The 27,176-nt window shown below is 39.8% G+C and overlaps 1 protein-coding gene across 2 annotated transcripts in view; it reads left to right on the top strand.

The window, feature by feature from the left end:
• The window catches only part of LOC116939132 (transmembrane protein 132E-like), a 261,164-nt gene that overhangs the window by 221,681 nt on the left and 12,307 nt on the right, over nt 1-27,176 (top strand). For both annotated transcript variants that reach the window (XR_012937220.1, XM_032947154.2), the window contains exons 5-8: nt 3,542-3,685; nt 5,805-6,010; nt 10,744-11,008; nt 15,516-15,707. Coding sequence is in view for 1 of the 2 variants with exons in the window: in XM_032947154.2 (XP_032803045.1) it covers nt 3,542-3,685; nt 5,805-6,010; nt 10,744-11,008; nt 15,516-15,707 (807 nt within the window). In the remaining variant the exon portion in view is untranslated. The remainder of the gene's footprint in view (nt 1-3,541; nt 3,686-5,804; nt 6,011-10,743; nt 11,009-15,515; nt 15,708-27,176) is intronic.

Raw genomic sequence — 27,176 nt, 5'->3', positions numbered from 1 at the left:
GTTGCCAACATGTGTCTGCACTGTTTTATAACCCTCACACCCAAGGAAACGAGCAAAAATGGAAATGCCTTCAAGAAATCTAATCAATATTTACCTCAATGAATTTTGTATACAACTCATAATCATCAGCTATGGTCAATCCACTGCTGGAAGAAGGCCTCCCCAATACAACGGAATCTCTCACTATCCTCTGGTTATTAATCCACCGAGCTCCCGCACGCGAGCTGATTTCATTGCTCCATATCTTCGGTAGATGTGCTCTCGGACCAGTATAAAACTCATTAAATGTAGATATCATACGTATAGCATATTCCAAGAGATATTCAAGTGAGAATGACTCTTAGAAGTGAAATTGGTTTCCTGATTAAATGGGTGCTGAGTGACCCTCATCATCCATTTACAGCCTTGGAACTAATGGCTGAAATTAGACGTTCCTATGGTAGGGGCAAGTATGTCTATAGAATACCACTGTTGACTTCCCACAATGATACTTGTTTTATGACCCTGCGGGGATGATGGGCGAAGTTAATTTCTGACTGGAATTTGAACTCAGAATAATTTTAAATGACCTGCATGGTCTACCCACTGTGCCAGCTGGCCAGATATATAATTACACTAATTATAATTGCACATTATCATTACGTAGAATTATCTAAGGCGTTTGTAATTGTCAGGGCTCCTGAATAATTGTATCCAGTCACAGTTTGCATAGCTTATGGTCGGTGCAAAGTTGATGAGAGACAATTAAGTTTTGGATTAAAATTGCAATCACAGAATGCCTTGGTGAAGTTGTTCATTCACCTTTACTGAATGAAGCCTATTGCCTGTATGTCATACAACTCTCTGAAATGTTGAAGTGTTCATTATTGGATGACTAGCGTTACTACCCGGCTTCGCCCGAGACTTGGATTCTTGTCTTGGATTAACACATTCCTGCGGAGGGAGCTGGTAGGAACGTTGGGTTGCTCGGTCAGTGGCCAGGGTCAACGGCGGCACCACGTGGTGTATTCCACAAATATGCCCGACTGTGAGGGCGGGCACAAGCCGGCGTGAGTAGGTTAAACGTTGAGTTTTACTGGTAGGAAACGTAGTGGACTGGAAGCCCAACCGAGATTAATTCACAGGAGGCAGGGGATTAATTGTGTATGTCTGTCCACGTCGGAGGGGTGGGGCTGGGTGGAGCGGGGAGGGTAGGGAGGGGCTGGGTGGGGTGGGGAGGGGCTGGGTGGGGCTGGGTGGGGCTGGGTGGGGGGTGGAAGGGGTGGGGCTGGGTGGGAGGGGTGGGGCAGGGTGGGGTGGGGCTGGGTGGGGAGGGGCTTGTCACCCCGTGGTGCCCTTATATGGACTGGAAGCCCAACCGGGATTAATTCACAGGAGGCAGGGGATAATACACTGCACTTTCTGGCGTCGTTTTATAATTGTGCTCACTTTTCATTTTGCTTTCTTCTGCGCACGACCCTAACAAGTTTGGCTTAAATATCCGTACATAATTACTTCATAATTACTTCAAATCTCCTACCAGCCCCCTCCGCAGGAATGTGTTATAAGGGCACCACGGGGTGACCAGCCCCTCCCCACCCAGCCCCACCCCACCCAGCCCCACCCCTCCCACCCCCCACCCAGCCCCTCCCCACCCTCCCCACCCAGCCCCTCCCCACCCAGCCCGTCCCTACCCTCCCCTCTCCACCCAGCCCCACCCCTCCCACGTGGACAGACATCCACAGACATCCACAATTAATCCCCTGCCTCCTGTGAATTAATCCCGGTTGGGCTTCCAGTCCATTACGTTTCCTACCAGTAATACACGGCCTACGCGGAAGGTGGGGGGGAGATGCGTGACGTCAGCAGGCACGCTGCGTGACGCTGCTGCATGCGGGTGACATCACATGTGACGTCACTGCTCACTTGCCGTGCAACATATTATATCCATTATTGCGGCCCCCTCCCCACAAAGTACAAAAGTATATTTTTATACTTTTTGCATTGTGTACAGTCTGGAAGCTACCCACATGGCAAATTTCAAGTTTGTTGCATGTCGGGAAGTACGCTAAACATTTTGGACAGGCACACATAATCACAACTTTGCCTTTTATATATATGGAGACTACATGATGATTCAAATGTGAAAATCAAGTACTGTATTACTCTCCCCATTTGCAATGTCAATGGATGTCAGTTTTCCCAGAATAATGGAACTTCAGTTTTCCCTTAAATACACTGCTTATATTCCTGTTTATGATTTAAATTATAACAAGGCATCTGTGTTTATCACATCCATTAGCAATTCTCAATCTACTGCAGGGAGAATGTCTCTTCCAACGAACTGTCCTTCCCTCTAACCGTCTAACTTTTTGCTACTCTTGCCCGCTAACTTAAAATGTCTTGGACCCATCACTTTAACATAGCTGTAGTATTTTTGTGATTTAACAATACCCTTCTATTGGTTACCAGTTAGTATATCTCATTGTCCATCTGTAGTTTACCCTTCAGGCCATGTGCTAGGGCCAGTTCCAATTTAGCCACTTAATGTTAAGCAAGATGTCCTTGAATTGTGTTTCATTTGCAGTGCAGTTACACTATTTGATTTTTCGTTCATGACACATTTATGTGTAGTGGCTAGTTTCCAATCTGTCCTCTTTGTCAAGGACCAATTTTTACATTGCTGTTAATATATATGGATTATATAATTTCCATTTCAATCACAGGGCAAGTTTTATTATTAAGTATGCCGAATAATTTCGGAAAGGTGCTCATGATAATGACCAGATCAAACAATAATTGTAATTCATCAAGGTTATATATGTAGCGAACATTGTTGCTTTTTCCCACCAAGTGTTTATGGTGATCGACTGTCCAACTTAAGGGCTCGTCAACATATTGGCTTTAAGTGCCAAAATGAAGAGCAGTTAGACGTTACATTTAAAATCAGGCATCGCTACCATGTTACATACAAATACAGAGGAATAATCATGACAAACGTCCCCATGAAGCAATGTGGTGCACGTTGGCAGTGGAGTGGTTAGCACACTGCTCTATGAACCTGGTGACCCGAGTTTTGATTCCCAGCCACAACATCTCCTGGTAATATTCTTAGTTCTTTCGGTAAAGTCACGTTGAAGGGAAACAACAAAATAATAAAATATATATAAAACAATAAAAATTCTCACGACGTTTCGACCATAACACAAACGGTCGTCTTCAGGTGTGTCGGTTTTATTATTTTGTTGTTTCCCTTCAACGTGACTTTACCGAAAGAACTAAGAATATGAATTACTGCAGTCACGAAAGCTTTAAATCAAAAATCCCCTGGTGAATTATGATCAAGTGCTGAGCCCATTGGAGGTCTTCAGCCATCAGTGGATTGACAAACGGCTCTAAATCATAACACGTTAGGCTTTGAGCAACATGGCTGATACGGCATATGCATTAACATAATTAATGTTAGTACTATTTACATTAAAAAAGCACTGTGTATTGTTCCTCCCATACGCATTGTGTGCGGTATAACCTATTCTCTGTTCACGGTGCCTTCCCTTGACAGTCCCACGAGTTGGTGAACACAGCCGTGCTGACCGGCAGGCCAGTGAACATCCCTCTCAGAGTCATTATGCTGGAAGCAAATGGCACCTTGTCAGACGTAACGCAGCGCTCTCACTGCCAGTCGGAGGACGAACATGTCATCAAGGTACAGTATCATTTACTCTTTCACGTGAAATCATAGTCACACTCCTATGCGTTTGACGAGCCTCAGTGACTGGTAGTTGTCAAAAAAAACAGACCTCGTGTTTTGTAATTTACCTGTTAATAGAAATAAATCCGTCAGCAGTGCAAACTCGCCTTAGTATTGGTTGTACTGTCAGACAAACGATCCACGTATTCAAAATTAATCCATCACAATTTATAATTCTTATATTTAAACAGTAAGATGGTGAGATGTTATCTCCCTCACCTGGTATGAAGGAGGTTACTGGGTTCGATCGTGACCCGGATGTCTCTGTATATTTGGAATTCATGTTCTCTCTCCCTGTGGTCGCTGGGATTTTTCTTTGGGTCCTCCGGTTTTGTCTTCCATTTGTAGAGTAATTCGTGTAGCGTATTTGGTTACTATAAATTTCTGCATGTGATAAGCCACTTCGATGAGCTGTCATGTGTGAAAAGGTCGCCTCTGAAAAAAGAGCTATTAGCTCAGTGGGCTTTACCTGCCAAAAAAGGTAAGTTTAGTGTTTTTTTTTATTATCTACGTTTTAATTTTTACTTTTTATTAAATGTTTATGTGTTTAACTATATAAATTAACACTGTTCCGAATCATTAGAATAATTATATATCCATAGGTACCATTTTTCTTATTTGGATCAGATTACAGTTTTAAGCTGTTCCTCGAAGATCAAAGCCACATTTTATTTAAATGTCTTCTGCGATGCATTTGCTAAATGTTTTTTATTCCCCCGTTCAGATCTTAAAGAAAATATAACACTTGAAAGACCCCTAGGCTTTTTATTTATTGCACCCATAGTCAGAGTGACCCATTGACCGCTGTCTTTGTGTGGTTTAATTAACATTGCAGGGGACTACTTGCTAATTACGTGCCAGCTTGTATAAATAAAGACAGTCAGGCCTGAAGCGTGGAGCCCCATCAACTATTAATTAAGCTCGCACATGGGCCTCCTGTGGTGGACAGATTCTTCCAGATCTTGCTGCATTTTTTCTGGATCAAACATGGAGTCAGTACATTTTAATTGGAGCTATTGTGTCACAAAGTCTTGTGCTAGACTTGAAAAGGCTTTTTTATGAAAAAAGAACTAAAATTCCCCTACTCTACATGCTTCCTTTGATATTGTGTTTTTTAAACAAATATATATTTTAAAACAAGTTTAATGTGCTGCGATTGGCATGTCTAGGGCAAATAATAGTACTTCACAAAGTGTCTCCATTCTATATGCCCTCCCCAATTATTACTCAAAGTACATCTCACATAGCATGTCAGATGGCAACTCTTCAAAGCGCTTCACATGTTGTTAATAGACTGCAAGAAAGGAAATATTGGAAATAATATTTGCTACATTCGAAAGGCCAAGTACATGCTAATTCTAGGTTGAAAACAACTTTTCCACATTATCCTCACGAAACGCATAATGTGGTTGACAACGTATTGTTCGTATACATTTATGCAAGATAGTGTTTTTTTTATTTTTGTATAAGGGTCGCACTATACATTTATTGTGCATTTTATTAAGAAGTTAGTATATCAACACCGCAGGTGCTATTTTTCAATGATGTATTAATTCGGATATGATGCAATTATTTGATCAGCAGGTCCATTTTGGTGGGTTAGAATGTGGATACTACCACATCTTCCAAGAAGTGACCAGCATGAAAGAGTAGGCCAAAAATACCATCAAGAGGGGTTTATCTAGAGCTCCCTCTAGTCGTGGCCCTTCCACCGACAGTGGTGTAAGTAATTGCAGGGCTGCACCTTTCAGCTTTCATTATTGACACAAATATAAAAGCCTACATATCCAATCAAATAAACTAAATTACCTCGCTATCCTATTCAGGTCCCCGTAGAAAAATTGCAATTATTGGCACTTTTGCCGGTGTCAATCAGCATCTCGCAAAAGAACGCAAGTACAAATGTACAATGCTTATTGACTTTTTTTTGTTAACACACAATGCGCATTGAAATCATGCAGCTGTGGCTCCCCTTTATAGTACGACTTAAAAAAAAAAACTCATACGGGAAAGATTTTTTTTTCCCCCATCAGCCTTCTTCTAGAGACGTACAATAATTCGTATTGCATTGTAGGTTTCCTCGGCCTGCCAGTCTGCGTACGTGCAAGGAAACGAGAGCAGGGGCTCTGTCAGGGCTCGACTCCAAGTGAGCTATGAACACCTGCGCACCTCCCTGGACCTGACCGTCTGGCTGCCCAAGCTGCCTCTTCACATAGAGCTCTCCGACGGCCAGCTGAGCCCCATCAAGAATTGGCGGGTGCCTATTCTTTACGATAAAAGGTAAACTAATTAAGAATTGCCAGGCCCCCCCCCCCCCAAACAAGGAAATCGTGTTGTGTGTCATTACATGTGTTAAGCAGCAGAGCAGAGAGACTAACACCAGAGAGAGAGAGAGAGTAAAATCAGCATGGAAGGATGGACGGTGATAATGTTTTGTAAATTGAATTGTGCAAATATGGATTAACTAGCTTCTTTGCCCGTCCGAGTACCGAAGCTGTAATATTTACGAGAAAAAATGAGCAGAGTATAATTGTATCTTGTGTAAATTGAATGGCAGTGAATCTTTAATGAAAGTATGTCACTGCATTTCACTGTAGCATTGTATATAACTGACCTTCAATTTGTTCTAATTCACTGCTCTGATACTTTATTCTCTTCTGCTTTCGGTCGCTGGGGTTAAAATAAATTGGATTGCAATACAATATCTAGAAGATCATCGAGAAATGTCTATTTAACCAAAATGTAGAAGTCAAATAGACCTATCTTTTGTCTCAAGTGCTGAAGAAAAAAAATAAGACAACAAATCCACTTTGTTGCTGCGTATAATTATTTATTAGATTCACTTTCAATAAAGAAATGTGAAACTTAAAGCGAATTTGCGAAAAAAATATTTCCGCTCGACCTTCTTAATGACGGGGGGTGCTGCATGTGGAGTGACGTCACGCGCGAGATACAAACCCCCTCATCAATAATCATGAGCTGATGACGTCACTCATGTGGACCCCGGCCCCACCCCCTCATTAATAATCATGAGCGGGTCATTATTTTCGATGAAATATTTCAGATTAACTGCAATACACCCACCCTTGGATGGACTATAGGCTACTTTTATCATAATTTAAAAGCAAAAATTAGACTTACCTTTTGTTTCAAGTGCTGAAGAAAAAAATAAAGACACCAACTACACTTTGTTGCTGCGTAGAAATATTGCTTTGATTACATTTCAATAAATAAACGTCATATTTGAAGCGAATTTGCGTAAAAAATGATTTCCGCTCGACCTTCCTCGTGAGTGTAAAAATCCACCCGCTCATGATTATTTTATTATTAATGACAGGGGGTGCGGCATGTGGAGTGACGTCACGCGTGTTACACACATTTCTGGGCTATTATAGTAATTAATTCCCCTGCTCACCCCCAACCACTCCTCACGAATCATAACAACTCAATACATTGCTGAGATCTGATTCAAGAAAATGTTTTCCTAAAATTTATGTAATACATGGCAGAATCTCTATTAGTCGCTGGGGTGTCATGACCCGATTATAAACACAAAATATGAATTGAAAAACGAAGATTCGTCCACACATTATTTTATGTATATATTGTAAGCTTAATAATAGGACATTAATAGATGAATTGGAATTGATGCATCATGCCACCCCGAGAAAGAATGTTTGGCATCGTTATTGACAGGGAAGAAGATTATGGTGATGAAAACATTTTGAGTGAAGATAAAGATGTTCCAGGTGGGTGAGAGAGGTCAGCAGGGAGTGAAGATGCAAAAGGTGATTCACAAAGGTCTATGACCTGACTGAGTGGCAATGCTACAAAAAGTGAACATTCAGTTATATTTTCATTATATCTAAGAAGAATTAACACATTTCACAGCAACGGGAAAACTCTCGATTTTACAGATAAAGTATTTGAAACCCACATTGTTTAATGAGTAATTGAGAACTATATACTTTACTAAATCAGATAAATCCCAGAGAAATCTGGAGAAAAAATTACGAAATGGAAATCCATGGAAGTGTGTTTTATCAAAGACCCCAAATTCACCAAAGATACTTCTCAGTTCAGTTTTCAGTTTATTTATTTTGGTATAGCCCTGTGAGCCATTCGGCTCTTGAATCGGGTGTAACCACAACAAACAAAAAAACAAAAACACGAACAAGAAAAACATCTTAAACAGAAAATCCATGAAAAAACCAGCAAAATATTCCTGAAAAAAGCACCGTACACAACAACAACAACCACAAGAAAACATAGATTAAGGCCATCAGTCTAACTCCGTACTACGACAAAACAAACATGTACAAACCAACTTGTGGCCCCCCTTCACCAATCTGACTTCCACCACAAGTTTTCACAGAGGAACAATAACTTTAGGGAAATTGTCCAGGCAATTAAATCACGTGCGCTGTGATTACGTGGCGTAGAGCAACACAAAGAGCCCCTTTGGGCTTCAGAGCATCAGTGGAACCGAGTGCATTGGGCTTGAGAGGGACTAAGTAGAACTGTACCGCCATTTAATCAGCGTGAGTCATTGTTTTGTATCTCAGAGCACAGGGGTTTTCAATCACGTCTTGTAGGACACAGTGCGTTGGTTGGTTGATTGTAAGTGCGGTGAGTGCAGTGTTGGCATGTGGAATGGTTCTCTTTCGAACGCACCGAAACGTTTTGCTATTCAGAGCTGGACACTGCACCCAATTTTATATCGAGGATTATAGCGGCGTGCCTCGCGCAAGTAAACGCACAGGGAAGGCAATGCAAGCTGCAATCCCTTTACAAACCTTACACCCCATGCTCGTGCATGATAGTATGTGCATAACGTTTTCACTTTTGCACAATATAGTTAAGATGGTAAATAAGATAGTCATAAAAATTACATTAGTAGGCAGTAGAGGTGCAGTGATTATGTTTCCTAAGGGCAGTGGCAGATGAGAATCGAAGTGATGTCTGAACCAGTCCCTGTCACCCACCAGGCCTCCCATCTTACCCACCTGCCCCCCTTCACGATCTGCCGCACTGACCAGTGTGGTGAAGTATGGTATAAAACATGCATGACCAACACAGTCTGGGGAGGTTTGCACCCAGAAGTTGAGCGCCAAAAGGCTTCAGATGATTAATAATTTAAATGAACACTTCCAGAGCAACACTGAATGTTCTTTGTACGAAATATCACAATAGTTCACGGCCAAATTAATACCATTTCCTGTGCATACCGTAAAGGATATCTGCATCATAACTGGCCATATTCATAATTTCCTCTAAACTTTGCATCGGCAGTCTAAACGATCTGAACACAGTGCTCCTATAATCGCTAATTGTATTGTGTAAATGCACATAAATATAGTATATATTTCGTGTTAAATCTTGTAGTTTAGAAGTGTTGTGTATAGCACATAGCAAACAACAGTTTATCCCCTGAATAATATGTAAATTTACACAGCTCAGATTCGATGAAGACACTGATGAGAAATTTTCAACAAATCATAAAGCATGTCTCACAAATAAGTAGTAATGCTAAGTTGTGAAAAGAATGAGCCTTTTAAACTTGCTCATTTACGAGCTGCATAAGTTACGATTAACCCATGATGATTCTGATGTGCATTACATTTATTTACATTTGTATTGAAGATAGTAGTATTTGCAAAGCATTCACGGGAGTGTTTGCATTCCATTTGCAGAGCTTGTCCTCTGACAATTGCATAAATGTGTCGTTAAACTCGACACCACCCGACAGCCAATTCGTAAGGTTTTTCACGTAAAGAAAATATGTCATTTAGTTACTAGTTCAGCACACCGGTGTGTTGGAGAGTAAACCCACAACATTTACAATACGAGTATGACGTTTCGCCGGTAATTACATCCAGCCTCATCAGGCGACAACCATAATTGTAGATGAATCCTTCTGTTTCGGCCTTAAATAGAGGGTGTAAATGTGATGTCATCACTTTGAGCCAATTAGGTGCGAGGATCATGGGGGGTTGGGTGGAGGGTTAATGTAGTAATACATTACAAGGGTTTAACGGCATTTATATGTACATGATCTAACCCAAAAAAAAAACCTCCATTATGGATAATATTGGTCGCGAGAACCTTCATGTTAAACTGACAATACGTAATGTCCTTTAAAGGAATTCGTTCAAATGCTGAAACCAGGTGTGTCACTCCACATGGCGCCTGTGATGTTTGAAAGTGGGTTTTTTGATGGGCATTTTTTTCCCAGTAAATATACTATGATATTTAAATTGAAAATTGTGGTATGTATATATGAAAAATAAAATTGCCATTTAATGACATTTTAAATTAACAAAAATGTATGCTGACATGAAACCACCCATAATAAATTTAAGGGAGTTATGATGTTTAAAACCATCAGGGCATCATACGTTTGATTAGCAAATAAATATAAAAGTTAAAGTGTCTCCATGCTTAATTAGTTTTGGAGAGTATAAAACAAATTACATGAAAGCGTTTAATCAGCCAGTCTCATTGATATAGGAATAACTATTTATTATTTTTGTAAAGGTATGTTTCAATTCAAAGTTGCGGTATAAACAAGACAGCTTTAATGAACAACAGTAGTGTGACGATTCTTACCATGCTTCAAGTCTGTACATTTCATTTAAACGGACATTGTGTTACTGAAATTATTTTTTTACAATTCACAACATGGTTTTATTCCACAGATGGCAAGACTATACCTAATACAACATATTACGGCTTTAGTAATATAACCAAAGAACACAGAAAACCTGCAAAAGTTATTTTCAAGATTATAAAACCACATTTTATTACCCAATTGTATCATAACACATTTGTAATGAGTTATCACTTTCATGAACATGTGAGCAACGATTCTGTAACGAAAACGGAACTCATTGATAGTCGACATGTAAGGCAGCAATTAACAAGGTTGCGTGAGATGTAAAATATATATCTTGTGAAAACACACTCGTGTATTGTACTTTATCTATTTTTCAAAGAACTCTCTCTCTCCTTAGGGAAGGTAAAGGGAACGAGGACAGTGAATTGAAAATCAAAGGCTGCACCCTGCAGGTCCAGCATGCTTTGCTACACGTTTGGACACAGCTATGCGCCAGCGGCCACAATGGAACGGATCAGATCACAACGTTACTCGGACCAGAATGGTTCATGGATGTGACCGAACTGGTAAAGAGGCAAATAAAGGCTGAAGATACGAAGGTCGTTCACCTCCGTGGCGGAACAGTCGTGATTGGGCAAGAAACTGGAACCACCAACCTTAAGGTTAGCGCTGCATTTCAAAAGTTAAGCCACATTCTCAACCACGTGCCTGTACACATGCAAATTTCAGGAATGCTATATTCTTAGTTCTTTCGGTAAAGTCACATTGAAGGGAAACAATAAAATAATATATATATAAAACAATACAAATTCTCACGACGTTTCGACCATAACACAAACGGTCGTCATCAGGTGTGTCGGTTAGCATAAATTTATTTATTTATAAACGGCGTATTTATTTATTTATAAAAAACGTTAGCGCCACGCGCAGCGATTTGGCAGTTTATTTAGAAGGACTAGTCCATCTATGTTCTGAAAAGAGGAGGGGGGAGACGAAACATTTAATGTATGCTGTCTGAAAGCCACTGTAAGCATGAACAATTAATTAAGACCTGAAATGGTTTATCAAATCTTTCCAATGATTGCTAGGCCAGAATCCATCTTCTCGGTTGAAATTGTCTCTGTGCTTGTATATGTGGATAGCCTCATGAAGGAATCTCTCATGGTAGCCAGATGGCTTACAAAGAACCTCTGTCTTGGAAAAGTCAATGTCATGTGAGCCTACTGAATTATAACAATGATCTGCCATGGCCGAGGTGTTGGTCCTACCGTGTTTAAGGTCTGCTTTGTGTTCACGAATGCGGTCCGAGACATGGCGTTTGGTTTCTCCAATGTAACTACTACCACAGAGGCAACTTAGTTTGTAGACACCAGGGTATTGTATGTCCGGAATCACATCTTTTACAGACGGAACCAGATCACGGATTTTATGTAATGTGTTGAAATGGACCTGGATCTTGTGTTTATTGAAGATTTTGGAGATCTTTTTTGTGATCCCAGCAATGTAGGGTAAAGTGATGGTTTTGAAAGGCTCCTCAAGAGGGTCCTTCTTCATGGTTTGAGTGATAGCTTTGCGGATTGTATAGTCGGAGTAACCATTAGCCTTAAGAGCTTGGTGTACGTGCATGAGTTCACTGCCTATGTGTTCCTGGTCGGATATGCATTGGGCTCTATGATACAGAGTCTTGATGAGAGAATTCTTCTGTGATGGATGGTGGTGGGAATCCGGTTTCAGATAAGCATCCGTATGGGTAGCTTTCCTGTAGACAGAGTGGCTCATTGAACCATTTGGTCTCTTTTTAATTAGGACATCCAAAAAAGGTAGCTTGCCATCTTTTTCGACTTCCATGGTAAATCTGATGGCTGGGTGTATGGAATTGATGTGGTCGAAGAATTGGTCTAGAGCAGGCCGGCCATGTGGCCAGATGACAAAAGTGTCATCCACGTACCTCTTCCATAAGGTTAGGCGCAGAGTGGCAGTCTGGATGGCGTCAGTCTCAAATTCTGTCTACAGGAAAGCTACCCATACGGATGCTTATCTGAAACCGGATTCCCACCACCATCCATCACAGAAGAATTCTCTCATCAAGACTCTGTATCATAGAGCTCAATGCATATCCGACCAGGAACACATAGGCAGTGAACTCAAGCACGTACACCAAGCTCTTAAGGCTAATGGTTACTCCGACTATACAATCCGCAAAGCTATCACTCAAACCATGAAGAAGGACCCTCTTGAGGAGCCTTTCAAAACCATCACTTTACCCTACATTGCGGGGATCACAAAAAAGATCTCCAAAATCTTCAATAAACACAAGATCCAGGTCCGTTTCCACACATTAAATAAAATCCGTGATCTGGTTCCGTCTGTAAAAGATGTGATTCCGGACATACAATACCCTGGTGTCTACAAACTAAGTTGCCTCTGTGGTAGTAGTTACATTGGAGAAACCAAACGCCATGTCTCGGACCGCATTCGTGAACACAAAGCAGACCTTAAACACGGTAGGACCAACACCTCGGCCGTGGCAGATCATTGTTATAATTCAGTAGGCTCACATGACATTGACTTTTCCAAGACAGAGGTTCTTTGTAAGCCATCTGGCTACCATGAGAGATTCGTTCATGAGGCTATCCACATATACAAGCACAGAGACAATTTCAACCGAGAAGATGGATTCTGGCTTAGCAATCATTGGAAAGATTTGATAAACCATTTCAGGTCTTAATTGATTGTTCACGCTTACAGTGGCTTTCAGACAGCATACATTAAATGTTTCGTCTCCCTCCTCCTCTTTTCAGAACATAGATGGACTAGTCCTTCTAAATAAACTGCCAAATCGCTGCGCGTGGCGCTAACGGTTTTTTATAAATAACTAAATACACCGTTTAAAAATAAATAAATTTATGCAAACCGACACACCTGATGACGACCGTTTGTGTTATGGTCGAAACGTCGTGAGAATTTTTATTGTTTTATGTATATTTTATTATTTTATTGTTTCCCTTCAACGTGACTTTACCGAAAGAACTAAGAATATGAATTACTGCAGTCACGAAAGCATTAATTCAGGAATGCTATTGTGGAAGATGAAGATAAAAAAAATACTATATTATGGAAGATGAAGATGGTTACTGTTGTCAAAACAACCGTTTTATTGACAAATCTTATATGGAGAAAATGTTCCTTGAAACGTATAACACCTCAAATAGGACATGTAGGTGTCATTCATTTACACACACTCCATTGTAGCCCACTACACAAATATATATAAACTATTAGGCGTTAAGGAGAAATATATATTAAATGTTACGTACCTTTTAATTAAGTTTACATACATTCTAGTTAGGGTGCAATCTTTCACATAAATTATATTATTAGATATTATTCTTTCGTATGGCTAATATAGATGCAGAGCAACAACTACAATGATTAACATTAAGGAAAAGCCGCATGAGTAGTATTGTACAAATATATACTTATGCTACCATACAGGACACCTTACAGTGTAAGTCATAGAAATTTTGCTTTGATTTACATATTTATAAAATCTTAGCACAATATGTCCCCCCTTTTTTATCTGACTCATATTCCAGTCACAACCCTTGTCTTAACAACATTAGATATGGTGGTGATTACGCAGATTGTGTTTCAAGAGGAATCCAGAACCAATCAATTAGTTTAGACCAAGGTGAGATATCGTTTCGATTCATTGTTTTACAAATCGGATGATGAGAATATCAACACAAAAACAACACCAAGCCGTATTAGTCTTAATAATTTACAATACATTTTCATGTATGCGGGACTTGGGTCATGGGCAAGGTTAAGGTCAAGATTGCGAGGTCGTTAAGGCCAATTTGGCTAATGCCACCAGACCTTGCCATCACTGTCTGCCTTTTTCTATATCCCTCAGATGTTGCACAATAAGCACAACCAAGAAATTACAGTGCCCCATTATCTGGTTTTAAGTCTTCCCCTTGGTTCCTGATCTTTTGGAACCAACTCCATTGCCTGCTTTAGTTACGTGTCATCATCTCATACACATGCCTCCTCTCGGCTTCATCTACAGCGCTTTCTTGTTATACAGTGCTTTCTTTTTACTTCTAAGTTGCGTATCGTATCTTTCCTGAAAATCCTTGCATCTGCCAGATTAACCTATGTTCAAAGGCCAAACACCAACTTTCATTCTTAAATTGTTAAAATCTAACTGACTGACCTTTACATAAAACAGGTAAAAGTCTATTTCACCATCAAAAACAGAAGAAAATTACATTTATTCATATTGGTCCATGGGCCTTCTAGGAATATTTGTTTGAGTGGATACACACTGGTTCACTTTGAACTTTCTAAGTCCCATAAGCAGAGTTTGTGTTATTGAATAAATTATGTTGAGTTACCTTGTGCTACAGGCAATAGCTTTCCATTAAAAGTTCATCAACTGTCAATGGAGGGGCTCTGGGCAAATCAGTGACATTTTAGTTTATTTTATATTTTTAAAGTGTTGATAATGAAATTTTAAGCAATTTTAACATTTAGTCTGTTTGTGTCCTATAGGTAAACCCAATTAAAATCCGTTCGCTAATTTTTTGGAACCTAATTTTTTATATACATTTTTTTTAGCTACAAGCATAGACTTGACTATATGTGTCACATTTCAGTTTAATGAAATGTAAATCAGTCACTCGGTCAGTCGTGATGGGTGACATATAAATTATTGTATAGACATGGCCAAGGGGTAGTGTATGATTTACCTTTAGCTTCAGAGATTTGTAGTTCGAGCCCTGGCATATAAACCAAACAAATGTGCGATCTACTTCACAATAGACGCTGAAGATCACGTGACATTATTTAAAAAAATATAACAGGTCATGTCCAGCCAGCACGAGGGTCCAAATTTTCCATATTTGAAAATGACTTGAAAAATACCTAATTGGGGAATGCCACACAGAAACATCGTCCCATACTGTCAAACTTCTGCAGACTATACCCACCTGTGAAACATTGCACCTTCGTGATAGCCTTGTGCTATACACATGGTGCAAACATCAAATGTACTGATAATTCGATTTGATACGACACATGCAACAACAACAACAATAATAAAAGAAGAAGAAGAAGAAAAAAACTCAAACTTCCCATAATCACTCTCGCCTACTTGCTTCACAGGTAATCTCACCTGTGTCCGGCGGCGTGCTGGGGGAGCGCGCGGTGACGGTGAGCGAGGAGAAGGTCTCCGTGAGCGGGCTGCACGTGACGCTGCTCTCGGGCCTCTCCCTGTCGCTACGAGCCAGCAGCAGCGAGCCGGGCGTCGTCGTCGCCAGCACCACCGCGCAGCACGGCCTGCACTCGCTCAAGCAGGTGATTGGCTTTGGGTGTCCGGGCCCAAGGAAGCAAGAGGGCAAAAGCTGCTGCCCTGTGCTTGCTTGCTCACAGCATTGCTGACGAAAGTACCTCTGCTATCAAGTGCAATGAATACCCAAACACAAGCTTGCAAATTAAAGGAAAATTAGTTAATTTAACACGTAGGCTTTCGCGACCAATATTATTCGTAATAAAGGTTTTTGGTTATTATGAAAATTAGTTAAGGTCAAACAATTACCCTCATAAATATGGATAACGAGTGGCTCTTGAAATACATTTACCATATCTATGTTAGTAAAGTATGTCAAATACATTGTGTTGATGAGACGACACCAATGTTAATAATATTGAAACTAAGGCAATCGGAATGAAATACAAGCATAACACCTTTGTTTAAAATGGTAAACGCTCGTTATTGAGAGCATGGCTCGCTGCGTGGCATTGTTTATTCAAGTGTTACGTTTTATACACACATTTGTAGACATCAAACATGCATGGGACTAAACAACTGTTTTACTATTAAGCGAGCAATTAACCATGTTCTGAAAGCATAATTGTGCCTCAATAGATTGAAAAAGGTCATTCTGGGAAGAACACAATTGAACATTAAGATTTCATGAGGCATATAAAACTTGTGTTGGTCATGCATGAAAAAAAATCGTCTCTAAGCATGACAATCCTTAATAAGTATCAATAAAAAGAATGTTTCCAGAATGTATGCTTATGGCCAGGAGCATGCGTGTTTGAAGCAGAGGCCTGTGGAGGGCATGTATCTCTCCACTTTATTGCTGGCTATAATCCCAGGTGCCTCACTAGATTGAGCAAAAAAAACCACTAGAGTTAGTGCCGTGGCAGGATATTTCTTTCACACAAACACTAATGAAACAGTGGTCCCCCGTGTTTGTCAGGTTCTTTAACCGTGAACTTACTTTCTTTTAAGTCAACGATTCACTTTAGAGACACGATGCTTCATTTTATGAGATTTTATGTTAGTGATAAATGCGGACCTAATAACTACCTCTGGCAAAATGTGGTATGATTATTGTTAAAAACAGTGGTTCATCACCGATTAAAGTAAAAATACTGTTGTTACCAAATCATAATGCCACTTCTGTATTTACCACTCCAATATATATACATTATGGGATTTCAAGACATTTCAATATGTTTCATCCTTTTAATAACTAAACTGACAATGAGAAAATACATATATTACATCCATTATGCTAAGACGATGTAGGAACAATTAGCTATTTATTTATTTGGACAATTTTCATGGCTTGCAGCCAAAATTGTATATTGTTTTTATGAAGATACTGTATGGGTCAACCAACATTGTTTCCTATTCATAATTTTGTAATAATCATGATAGGGAAAATACTTAATTTATATATATTCAGTAAAGACTTTGTAAATGCTTTGAGGAGACAAGCTTGGAAAGTCTTGCCATTGTGGGTGTTTTTCTCTGCCTAATTAATTATTATTCTCCGGCACAAGAATAGTGCCAAGGCCCTGGTGCTGGCTGGAAGGAGTGCTAAATTATTGCAGTGGCAGCTGAATTGCTTATAATTTAAAGGCAGCGTGGAGACCATCTGGAGCAGTATGGATCTTGGACCAGCTGCTTAAGAAGTTGGCTTTGTGTTAACACACGGATGGTAGTAATGCATACCAATGCAGACCCAGCATAAGCAATCAAATACATTTAACCACATACTTTTCAGTGCACTGTGAATCATCGGCATTATTATGGACTAAACAAGGTCGGGCCATCTTACTTATGGTTTGTTTACAATGTTGCTGCCATTATAGTTAGAGTGTAATTTAATTATCATAAAATAACACGCACTTAATTTGATTATATACCTTGGAGTATATATAAATTATATATGCAACCAATACATTTGAAAGTTTGAATTGTGCTATATTTTTTGTGTAACACTAATATAGTGGTTCACTTTATTTTTACGTGTTGTTTTCAACCAACGTAAACTGTATACCATACCATATAAATGACGGCCCCATGAAACCTTAGGTCAGGGGGCATATGGAATACCTCACACTGGCCTCAGGCCATCCTAATTAAGGGATTTACCCAAGCACCATCTGCTCCATTATTGGCGATGCTCTTCAATAACACAGTATATGAGGGTGAGGTACAGGGCCTGAAGTAATTTGCAATAGATATGCACTTTACCATTTTACTTTAATATGTTTTGTTAGCTAATATGAATAAAGGTGGACAGTACATAAGCAATATGTATTGTTTTAACAAAAATATCGGTATCGCTATATTGCAAGAGCTTAGTAAACCATGTACAGTGTTTCTTAGCCTTCAGTCCCATGTTCAAGAAAAACCCTTGCTAATAATGCCAAGGATCATCTCTTATATCTTTGATATAAACTGAAATTTATCTGATTGTTTTGCTTCAAATAATGTGTATTGTATAAGATCACAGAATTATACCATAGTATACATCCTAAGGTCTCTGGCTTGATGGCTATCACCTGGCATGGCAGTTGAAACAATAAGTAAGTTTCAGTATCTCTCTTTCATATGGCCAATGAAGATCAACTGTTAGAGATGTAGTTGCAAGTGATTTAGCCATTCAATTACTTTGTTTGACAGTTGGTAAATTTCAGATACACCCACCAGCTTCAAATGTATATTTGAGGAAGTCGCACACAGATAAGCAAAAACATTTCCACCTGTCTTCTTGGTTCTTTTGGTAAAGTCACGTGGAATGAGAATAAAACAATAAAACAAAATAAGACAATAAAATTCCCACGAAGTTTCGGCCACAACACAAGTAGCCTTCTTCAGGTGAAGGAACAGAACTGTCGGGACGACAGCGCTTCAACATTGACGACAGCACTTCAACATTGAAGCGCTGTCGTCCCGACAGTTCTTTTCCTTCACCTGAAGAAGGCTACTTGTGTTGTGGCTGAAACGTCGTGAGAATTTTATTGTCTTATTTTGTTTTATTGTTTTATTCTCATTCTACGTGACTTTACCGAAAGAACCAAGAAGATGAATCCTTGCAGTCACGAAAGCTTTAAATCGAAATTTCCACCTGTGTTATTGGCTGTCTGCATCTTCCGTGGTGTGTGCGGATCCAGTTTAGCAATGGCCATTGTCTCCATAGAAGATGGCAGCCGGGCAGTGTGGTGGTGGGCCTCGCCAATCAGGAGTTTGTTGGACACGTTGCTTGAAGCCTACTAATTGGGCCATGCCATTTCGATGATGGAATTCACATCCCGCAGAGTCTGTGCGTGTTTCCTAAATAGATTTCTGGATCTTGGCTGTCGCAAGTGGGATGTCATTCAGATCGTCATTGATTGGCAGGTTTGGGTCGGCTTCTAATCGGTGCAGTTCACGGAATGCTGCACATCTGGTGGTGCAACAGTTGAAAATACAGGAAACCAAGGAAATGGTGTGGATTTTAAAGTTTCCGTAATGGTTTGTATCACGATGTTCGGTTCGGTATTAATGAGTCGACAGTGGGTGCTTTTTTGCCAACGCTGGTGTGCAGTCATTAGCAGTTCAGTACGTCCAGGCAATGGCCACAGTCAATGGCGGAGCCAGGATTTTCAGGTAGGGGGAGCAACCCCTCCAGCAATGAAAAATGATAGGAGTTGTTAGTAAGTAAGGACTTGTCCCTTGCTTTTTATTCGACACGCTTGCGGTGATGGCGCAGCCATCGATCGAGGGTCGAATTCGAACCGTGTGTGATCAGCATCACGCTCACTGAAGGTTTGCCTTCAGGGAAGTCTTGTCCTGTATACGCAACTGCGCACAATTTTGTGAGTCACTTATAACTGTTTTGCCGTTACTTATTGCCAATTATGGACTCGGACAATTGTCCTATCATCTCATAGAGTCACTGCCACTTAATAATATGCTACACAGTGGCAGTGGGGGTCGCAAAATGCGGATTTATTACTAATAAACCCCAGGAGGTCCTGGGTTCGATCCAAACCCTGACACCTGTATATTTAACTTTGCATGTCTCTCTCCCCATGGCCGCGTGGATTTGTCCCCGGGTCCTCCCTCTCATCCTGACCTAGTCCCCTTTACATGTTCTCAGTTCCAGCAAGTCTCACTTAACCTTTGCTTAATAGGAGGCTGCTCATTCTCTGATGTGAGTCCCCATTGCATGGAATTCCCTCTTTCTAGCCTTCTACACTTGCTATTGCCCTCTTTAGGAGCAAAACAGTGACGAGATGTTAACTACCTCGCCTGGTATACAGGAGGTCGTGGGTTCGATCCTGACCCTGACGCCTGTATATTCGGAGTTTGCATGTTCTCGCGGTGGTCGCGTGGATTTATTATCCCAGTCCTCTGGCTTTTCCCTCCACATTAAGAAACATGCATTTGTGGCCAGGTCACTTCTGAAAAATAACGATATCGCTTCGTGGGCCCTACCTGGTGTACAAAAATAACTCCTGAGCTGCAGCCTTAACTAATGAACATCACAAAAGCCCAAAAAATAATTAAACACTTGTTTAATGTTGTTTGCTTAAAAGGGCACCATGACAATAATGCATGTTGACAGGTTTTTACCACTGCATATCCTGTTGCACTAAATGACATAAGTGGACTGTGGAACAAGTATCTTCATGTATACTATATTTACGTAAATATGAGGGACGAACAAAAAGTACGTAAGAAATATCCTTGTTCACAACACGTTGACAGGAGACACATGTTTCCCACATGGCAACCACCTCCACTCCTGAAGGTAAACCTCATTATCATCACATCATCTTGGGAAACCATTGTGCACACACCTCATGATATTCCAACTCAGTCATCTCCTCCAGAGCATAGTTGCCAATTTTAAATGTATCACCATGTTCCTCCCGCAACACTTGCTGGTATGCCTGCATCATTTCCGCCACTGTCTGCATTTTCGGGTGGGGGGGGCGGTTCTACTCTTCTTGTTCTGTCACTGCTAAGGCTTATCAGCAAAGTCTGATTTGCAGCCCTTGAATTGCTTGGCCGGCTTCCTAACATTGCTTTCACATAGGCAGATGTTCCGGCGGACAATGCAATCTGCCATCAATCTCACAGGTTCAACACCTTAGTTCACTCTAAACCATCGCAGCTTTCTACTTGAACTGCACGTCCACTTTTGCCATCTTGATCACACATTGGTTTCAGGAATATTTTTTTTTTTACGATGCGATACAAGATAATTATTGTGATATCAGTTTCCTGTAACTTAGCAATTGTGTGACGTGCTGCATTGTATTATTTGTGCTGTTATTCCACTACAGTTCAGTCAACGTATGATCTATAAGGCTGAGAAAGCGTTCACTGTCATTCACACAGAATAAAATAATTAATTAAATGGACTATGCAAATGTTGACATCGTAATTACTCAGAAAAATACTTTGCAAAGCAGTAATCACTTTATATTTACAACTTCAATTATTTAGCTTGTCTTTCACTTGATATTCTATCAGGATATTTTTTTTAAATGGCCAACAATAATCACGACATAATAATGTTTAGAAAAACTGATGGTGCAATTACCGTGGATCTCACATCACAGGATTTCAGGATATACTGGAGTTTTTGCCATATTGTGGCAACCCTAGTTTAGAACTCTTAATTTTCGCCTAACTATAAGACACACTCCCTTCCCCCCGTAGCAAAAGTTGTAGGTGCGTCAGCTGCGTGTGTGTGTGACCGGATTTGTAAAACATTCTTGATTTGTAAAACATTCTTGAAACCAGGCACCAGTTTGGGGGTACGGTATATCTTACTTTTAGGAGTGTCTGATAATCCCGCAATAATGATACCACGGAACAACTCCATGCGACCATGAGTGATGCTACGTACATGTTATTCAGCATAATGGGCTCTGGAAAAGCCTTTTGGTATACAGTGGAACCCCTCTTAACGACGGTAAGTGGTTCAATTTTGAATTAATGCTTTCGTGACTGCAGTAATTCATATTCTTAGCTCTTTCGGTAAAGTCACGTTGAAGGGAAACAATAAAATAATAAAATATATATAAAACAATAAAAGAAATTCTCACGACGTTTCGACCATAACACAAACGGTCGTCATCAGGTGTGTCGGTTTGCATTAATTTATTTATTTTAAAACGGTGTATTTATTTATTTTAAAAAACGTCAGCGCCACGCGCAGCGATTTGGCAGTTTATTTAGAAGGACTAGTCCATCTATGTTCTGAGAAGAGGAGGGGGGCGACGAAAAATTAATGTATGCTGTCTGAAAGCCACTGTAAGTGTGAACAATCAATTAAGACCTGAAATGGTTTATCAAATCTTTCAAATGATTGCTAAGCCAGAATCCATCTTCTCGGTTGAAATTGTCTCTGTGCTTGTATATGTGGATAGCCTCATGAACGAATCGCGCATGGTAGCCAGATGGCTTACAAAGAACCTCTGTCTTGGAAAAGTCAATGTCATGTGAGCCTACTGAATTATAACAATGATCTGCCACGGCCGAGGTGTTGGACCTACCGTGTTTAAGGTCTGCTTTGTGTTCACGAATGCGGTCCGAGACATGGCGTTTGGTTTCTCCAATGTAACTACTACCACAGAGGCAACTTAGTTTGTAGACACCAGGGTACTGTATGTCCGGAATCACATCTTTTACAGACGGAACCAGATCACGGATTTTATGTAATGTGTTGAAACGGACCTGGATCTTGTGTTTATTCAAGATTTTGGAGATCTTTTTTGTGATCCCCGCAATGTAGGGTAAAGTGATGGTTTTGAAAGGCTCCTCAAGAGGGTCCTTCTACCCATACGGATGCTTATCTGAAACCGGATTCCCACCACCATCCATCACAGAAGAATTCTCTCATCAAGACTCTGTATCATAGAGCCAAATGCATATCCAAGCAGGAACATATAGGCAGTGAACTCAAGCACGTACATCAAGCTCTTAAGGCTAATGGTTACTCCGACTATACAAATCCTCTCTTATCAAGACGCTCATACATCGGGCTAAAACAGTGTCAGATGGTGAAAGTCTAGTGAGAGAGATCAAACACGTTAAAGAAGCACTACGACAGAATGGCTACAATAATGCTCAAATTAACAGAGGACTGAATGCCAAATCACGATCGCAAAGCAATACTGTTGAAAGCGATCAGATTGTTAAAACAATAAAAATTCCATATATCTCAGGAGTAACAGACAAATTAGCCCGTGTTTTGCAAAAGCAAAACATTACAGTAAGATTTGGTACAGTACACAAAATTCAAAAACTAGTATCTTGCACTAAAGACGCATTACCTAAATTATCAACAGAAGGTGTATATCGGATTGATTGTTTATGTGGCAGATGCTATATTGGACAGACGGGACGTAACATCAGCATAAGACTAAAAGAACATCAAAGAAATATTAAATTATCTCAAACACAACTGTCGGCAGTGGCAGAACATGCTTGTCAACAAGGACACTCAATTGATTTTGATAACGTTGAAGTGTTGTGTAAAACTAATTATTACTGTTATATAGGACATACATGTTAAAGGCTAAATTCATTTCAATAGCATCGAATGTTACCCTTTTTTACCCCCAAAAAAGTACTTTATAATATTTAAACAATGGATATTAATACATGAAGATACTAACAATATTATAAACACATAATATTAAAAGAAATATGGTTAATCACTGCATTCATTCATATTTACTGTACTTACAACAGCCCGTCATTAACAGGGGAATGGTCGGTAAGCGAACACATTTGGCTCTATGGAGGCACTACACTATACACTACACTATACACTACACTACTATACACTATACTACTATACACTACTATACTACTATACACTACACTATACACTACACTATACTACTTTACACTATACTACTATACACTACTATACACTATACTACTGTACACTACACTACTATACACTACACTACTATACACTACACTACTGTACACAACGCTACTATACACAACACTACCATACACTACTATACATAACACTACTATACACTACACATTGGGCTCTATGGAGGCCCGTCGTTAAGCGATTAGTCGTTAATAGGGGTGATTGTGAAGAGTTCTACTGTATATACTCTGGAAGAAATGTACAGCTTTACATTTCTTGTGACACAGGGTCGTATTCTCTAAAAATGGTCAAGCCTAGTTTTAATAATGATATTAATTACAACACGACATTTACCGGCCTAATTAGATATGCTTACACATTGGACTTCTACATACAATCGTGATGTTATCAACAAACATCTATAATTTTGACAATTCATCTATAAATTGTCAGAACTCATTAAAGGGAAATGCAACTTATTTTTCGGGAAACAAAAACCTCGATTAATCTGATTGCAATTTGTTATGTACAGTGCATATAATGAAACTCGTGTGGGGCCAAATTGAATGTATTAATTATTACATCATTCAAGATGTATAGTGGAAACTTCTATTTAAACATTACAGGGATTTGAAGCCCTTGTGAATACCTTCAGAGGTAATAGCGTTCTTGTCAAGGGTACTATGTTCCTGTCCAGCAGCCCACAAGACTGCAACATAAATTTCACTGGCCATACCATTGATTGTGGTGTATATATAATTCTACATGCATTCCTATGCTGGTTAAAGTACAAAAGATATGATTAATGTTTTCAAATAAGTGTGAGTTGAATGTGTGGGACCAATTTCTCAGAAGACATCACTTTCCTGGTGTTGAGAATTTGTATTGCAGCCATACCTCTGTGGCAGTGTTGTAGCTCCAGTGTCATGCAATATTAGGCACACTGAGAGCTATTCACACACACTGAGAGACATTCAAACCCAATTATCCATTAATCACATTTAACATTTAAGAAGTTTAGCAGCACACTTTAAACATCGCCGAATATGCATGATTGCAAGTTTTGATCACCATTGCGCAATTATAAAACCAATTACCATACTATGTATTAAGTATTGTCATAATTTACCAATGATAAAACAACGTGCTTTATAGATGTAATTGTAATATAAGAGTTAACATTACGTGAGAATGTTACTTGTCTCAACAAAACACAGGCGATGACTGTAACAACAATATTAAGAGCCTTTGTGCTGTATATATTCATCAACCAAACATTTATTTGCAATCGCACCCTCTTTATCCTTGCAAAGGAAACACAAACCCCTCGCCTGTGGTGTTTGCTTTAGCCAGTCTCCTCACGATGAGCAAAATCATCTCCAGCGTCAAGATTGACCAACGCGTACATAATGACACATCACTGCCTGGATGCCGTCTCGTCATCAGGATTGCCTAGAGGACATAAGGGGCAATTCGCCCCAGACCACACAACAATAGAGGACCCCACAGTGTTTTACTCGCGAATGAATAAGGGGGGGGGGGGGGAGGCCCACACAGAATTCTGACTCCAGGCCTGGGCCTCTGGGAACTTCTGAAAGGCCCTGCTTGCAATTAATTGGTTTGAACTTTCTCCAGTTCAATATTTGCCAAAAACTCAAGTCTCCCATCAGTGTAAAGTTACCCAAGTTATGTGTATCTCAAATTCAAATATTCATCTGACAAAGAGCTTCCTAAGCATTGCAGTCAAAATCGATAGCGAATTATCCTTCTTTATGCCAAAACCCACACTCAACTATTCTAACTCTTCTCTATAGCCGCCCCAAATCCCTCACCTACAAACTATTATTAAGAAGGCCGTCACCAGATGTCTCACCTGGACCTGTAAAGGAGACCTTCAGATTTCTTCACTAGCTCCAATTACAGTCCAGGCTCAACTATAGCTTCCCATCCACCTACCACTTTCCTCTCATCCTGACCTATTCCCCTTTACATGTTCTCAGTTCCAGCAAGTCCCACTCAACCTTTGCTTAATATGAGATTGCTCATTATCTGCTGTTGCGTCCATTGCATGGAATTACCACCTTCTGGCCAACACTTGCTCTTTAGGAGCACAACAGTGGCTAGGAGATGTTAACTACCTCGCCAGGTATACAGGAGGTCGTGGTTTCGATCCTGACCCTGATGCCTGCATATTCGGAGTTTGCATGTTCTCCCGGTGGTCACGTGGATTTATTCTCCGGGTTTTACCTCCACATTTAGAAACGTGCGTTTAGAGTATTTGGCTCCTATAAATTTCCACGTGATTCGCAACTTTGTTGAGCTATCATTTGTGGCCAGGCCGCTTCTGAAAAAGAGCTACATAGCTCAGTGGGCCTTACCTCGTAAAATAAAAATAGTAAAACAAAGTAAATATTTCTGGTCAAACTCAATTGTTTTCTTTTGTCCTCTGCCTATTGTAATTAAAGTTTCCGTGAAGTCTTCATTCACACCTTAACATTTTGCTTATTCTGTTCCCTCTCCACCTTCTTGCATTTTTTCTCACTTCATCACCTCTGACGAAAAAAACATCCCTCTTATTCATACAATCTCAATATCTCCATAAGTATAGTGGTCACAGAGTATTGTTAATATCAGTTCAAAGTTATATTTTCATGGCAAAAATGGTAGGTGAAAATTATTAGTTTTTCCACATATATTTAAAGGGAATGGGAAAGGTATGTTTTCCAATGAAAAGCTTAATTATTAATTAAGGTAAATATATACCCCAATGCTCTTTCAAATAAAGATTCCTCTTTTCATCCCCCAACATAAAAAATGCATATATTTTAGTCCCATATCCTAGGAGCTTTCCAAACCAATATTGTCAAGCAGCATTAATTTAAACAAGCAAACTCTGGAGTGGTTTCAACCTTTTTGATGAGAAAAGTCACGTTTGTTAAATACCGTTGGATTGACAGATGTTATTAGCAGAGCACACCATCTACAAGATGGGTTCCTAGTCAATGCAAAAAAATATATATAAAAGTGCATAGGTAATAAAAGAAAGAGCTCCATATGTGTTCTCCACATGAACAAAATGTTTTCGTCTTGTGAATCAATTGTTTTTCAGGCCCAATATCCAACAGAAAAAACTCTGGACCGCTTTAACTATTTATCTCCTGGTCTCATAAGTAGGCTTACAGCTGAGTTACCATACTCTGGGATGAAAGCAGTGGCAAAGTGGTTAGCACACTGCACTATAAACACATTCACCTGATTTTGATTCCAACCTTAGGATAAACATGCAAGCCGCATGACCGAAATTGCATGGAGAGGCCTTCCTTCAGCAGTGGATTCACAATGGGCTGTAATTTTCACCATTATTTTTTATTTTTTATGACATGCTCTTTTGTTCCATAAATGATGTACTGTAAATGCTAACAACTTAGAAACAACAGGTCACGTGTTTGTAAGCAAAATACCAAGTTAACCAATCGTATTACTTATTCAGCTAGTGTGACCATTTGTGTAGAGATTGTGACATTTGGAAGAAGGATCGTCATTAATGGAGTAGAGGCCTCCTTGCCTCAAGGGCCTCTTTGAATACCTGATTAGATTTCAGCATATTGCTTGAGCATTTTCTCCCGTGAAAACT

This window comes from Petromyzon marinus, chromosome 5, assembly GCF_048934315.1.
Source record: "Petromyzon marinus isolate PM22_M1 ecotype Great Lakes invasive population chromosome 5, UKy_Petmar_22M1.pri1.0, whole genome shotgun sequence".
Lineage (NCBI taxonomy): Eukaryota > Metazoa > Chordata > Hyperoartia > Petromyzontiformes > Petromyzontidae > Petromyzon > Petromyzon marinus.
This window is presented reverse-complemented; position numbering and strand designations above follow the sequence as displayed.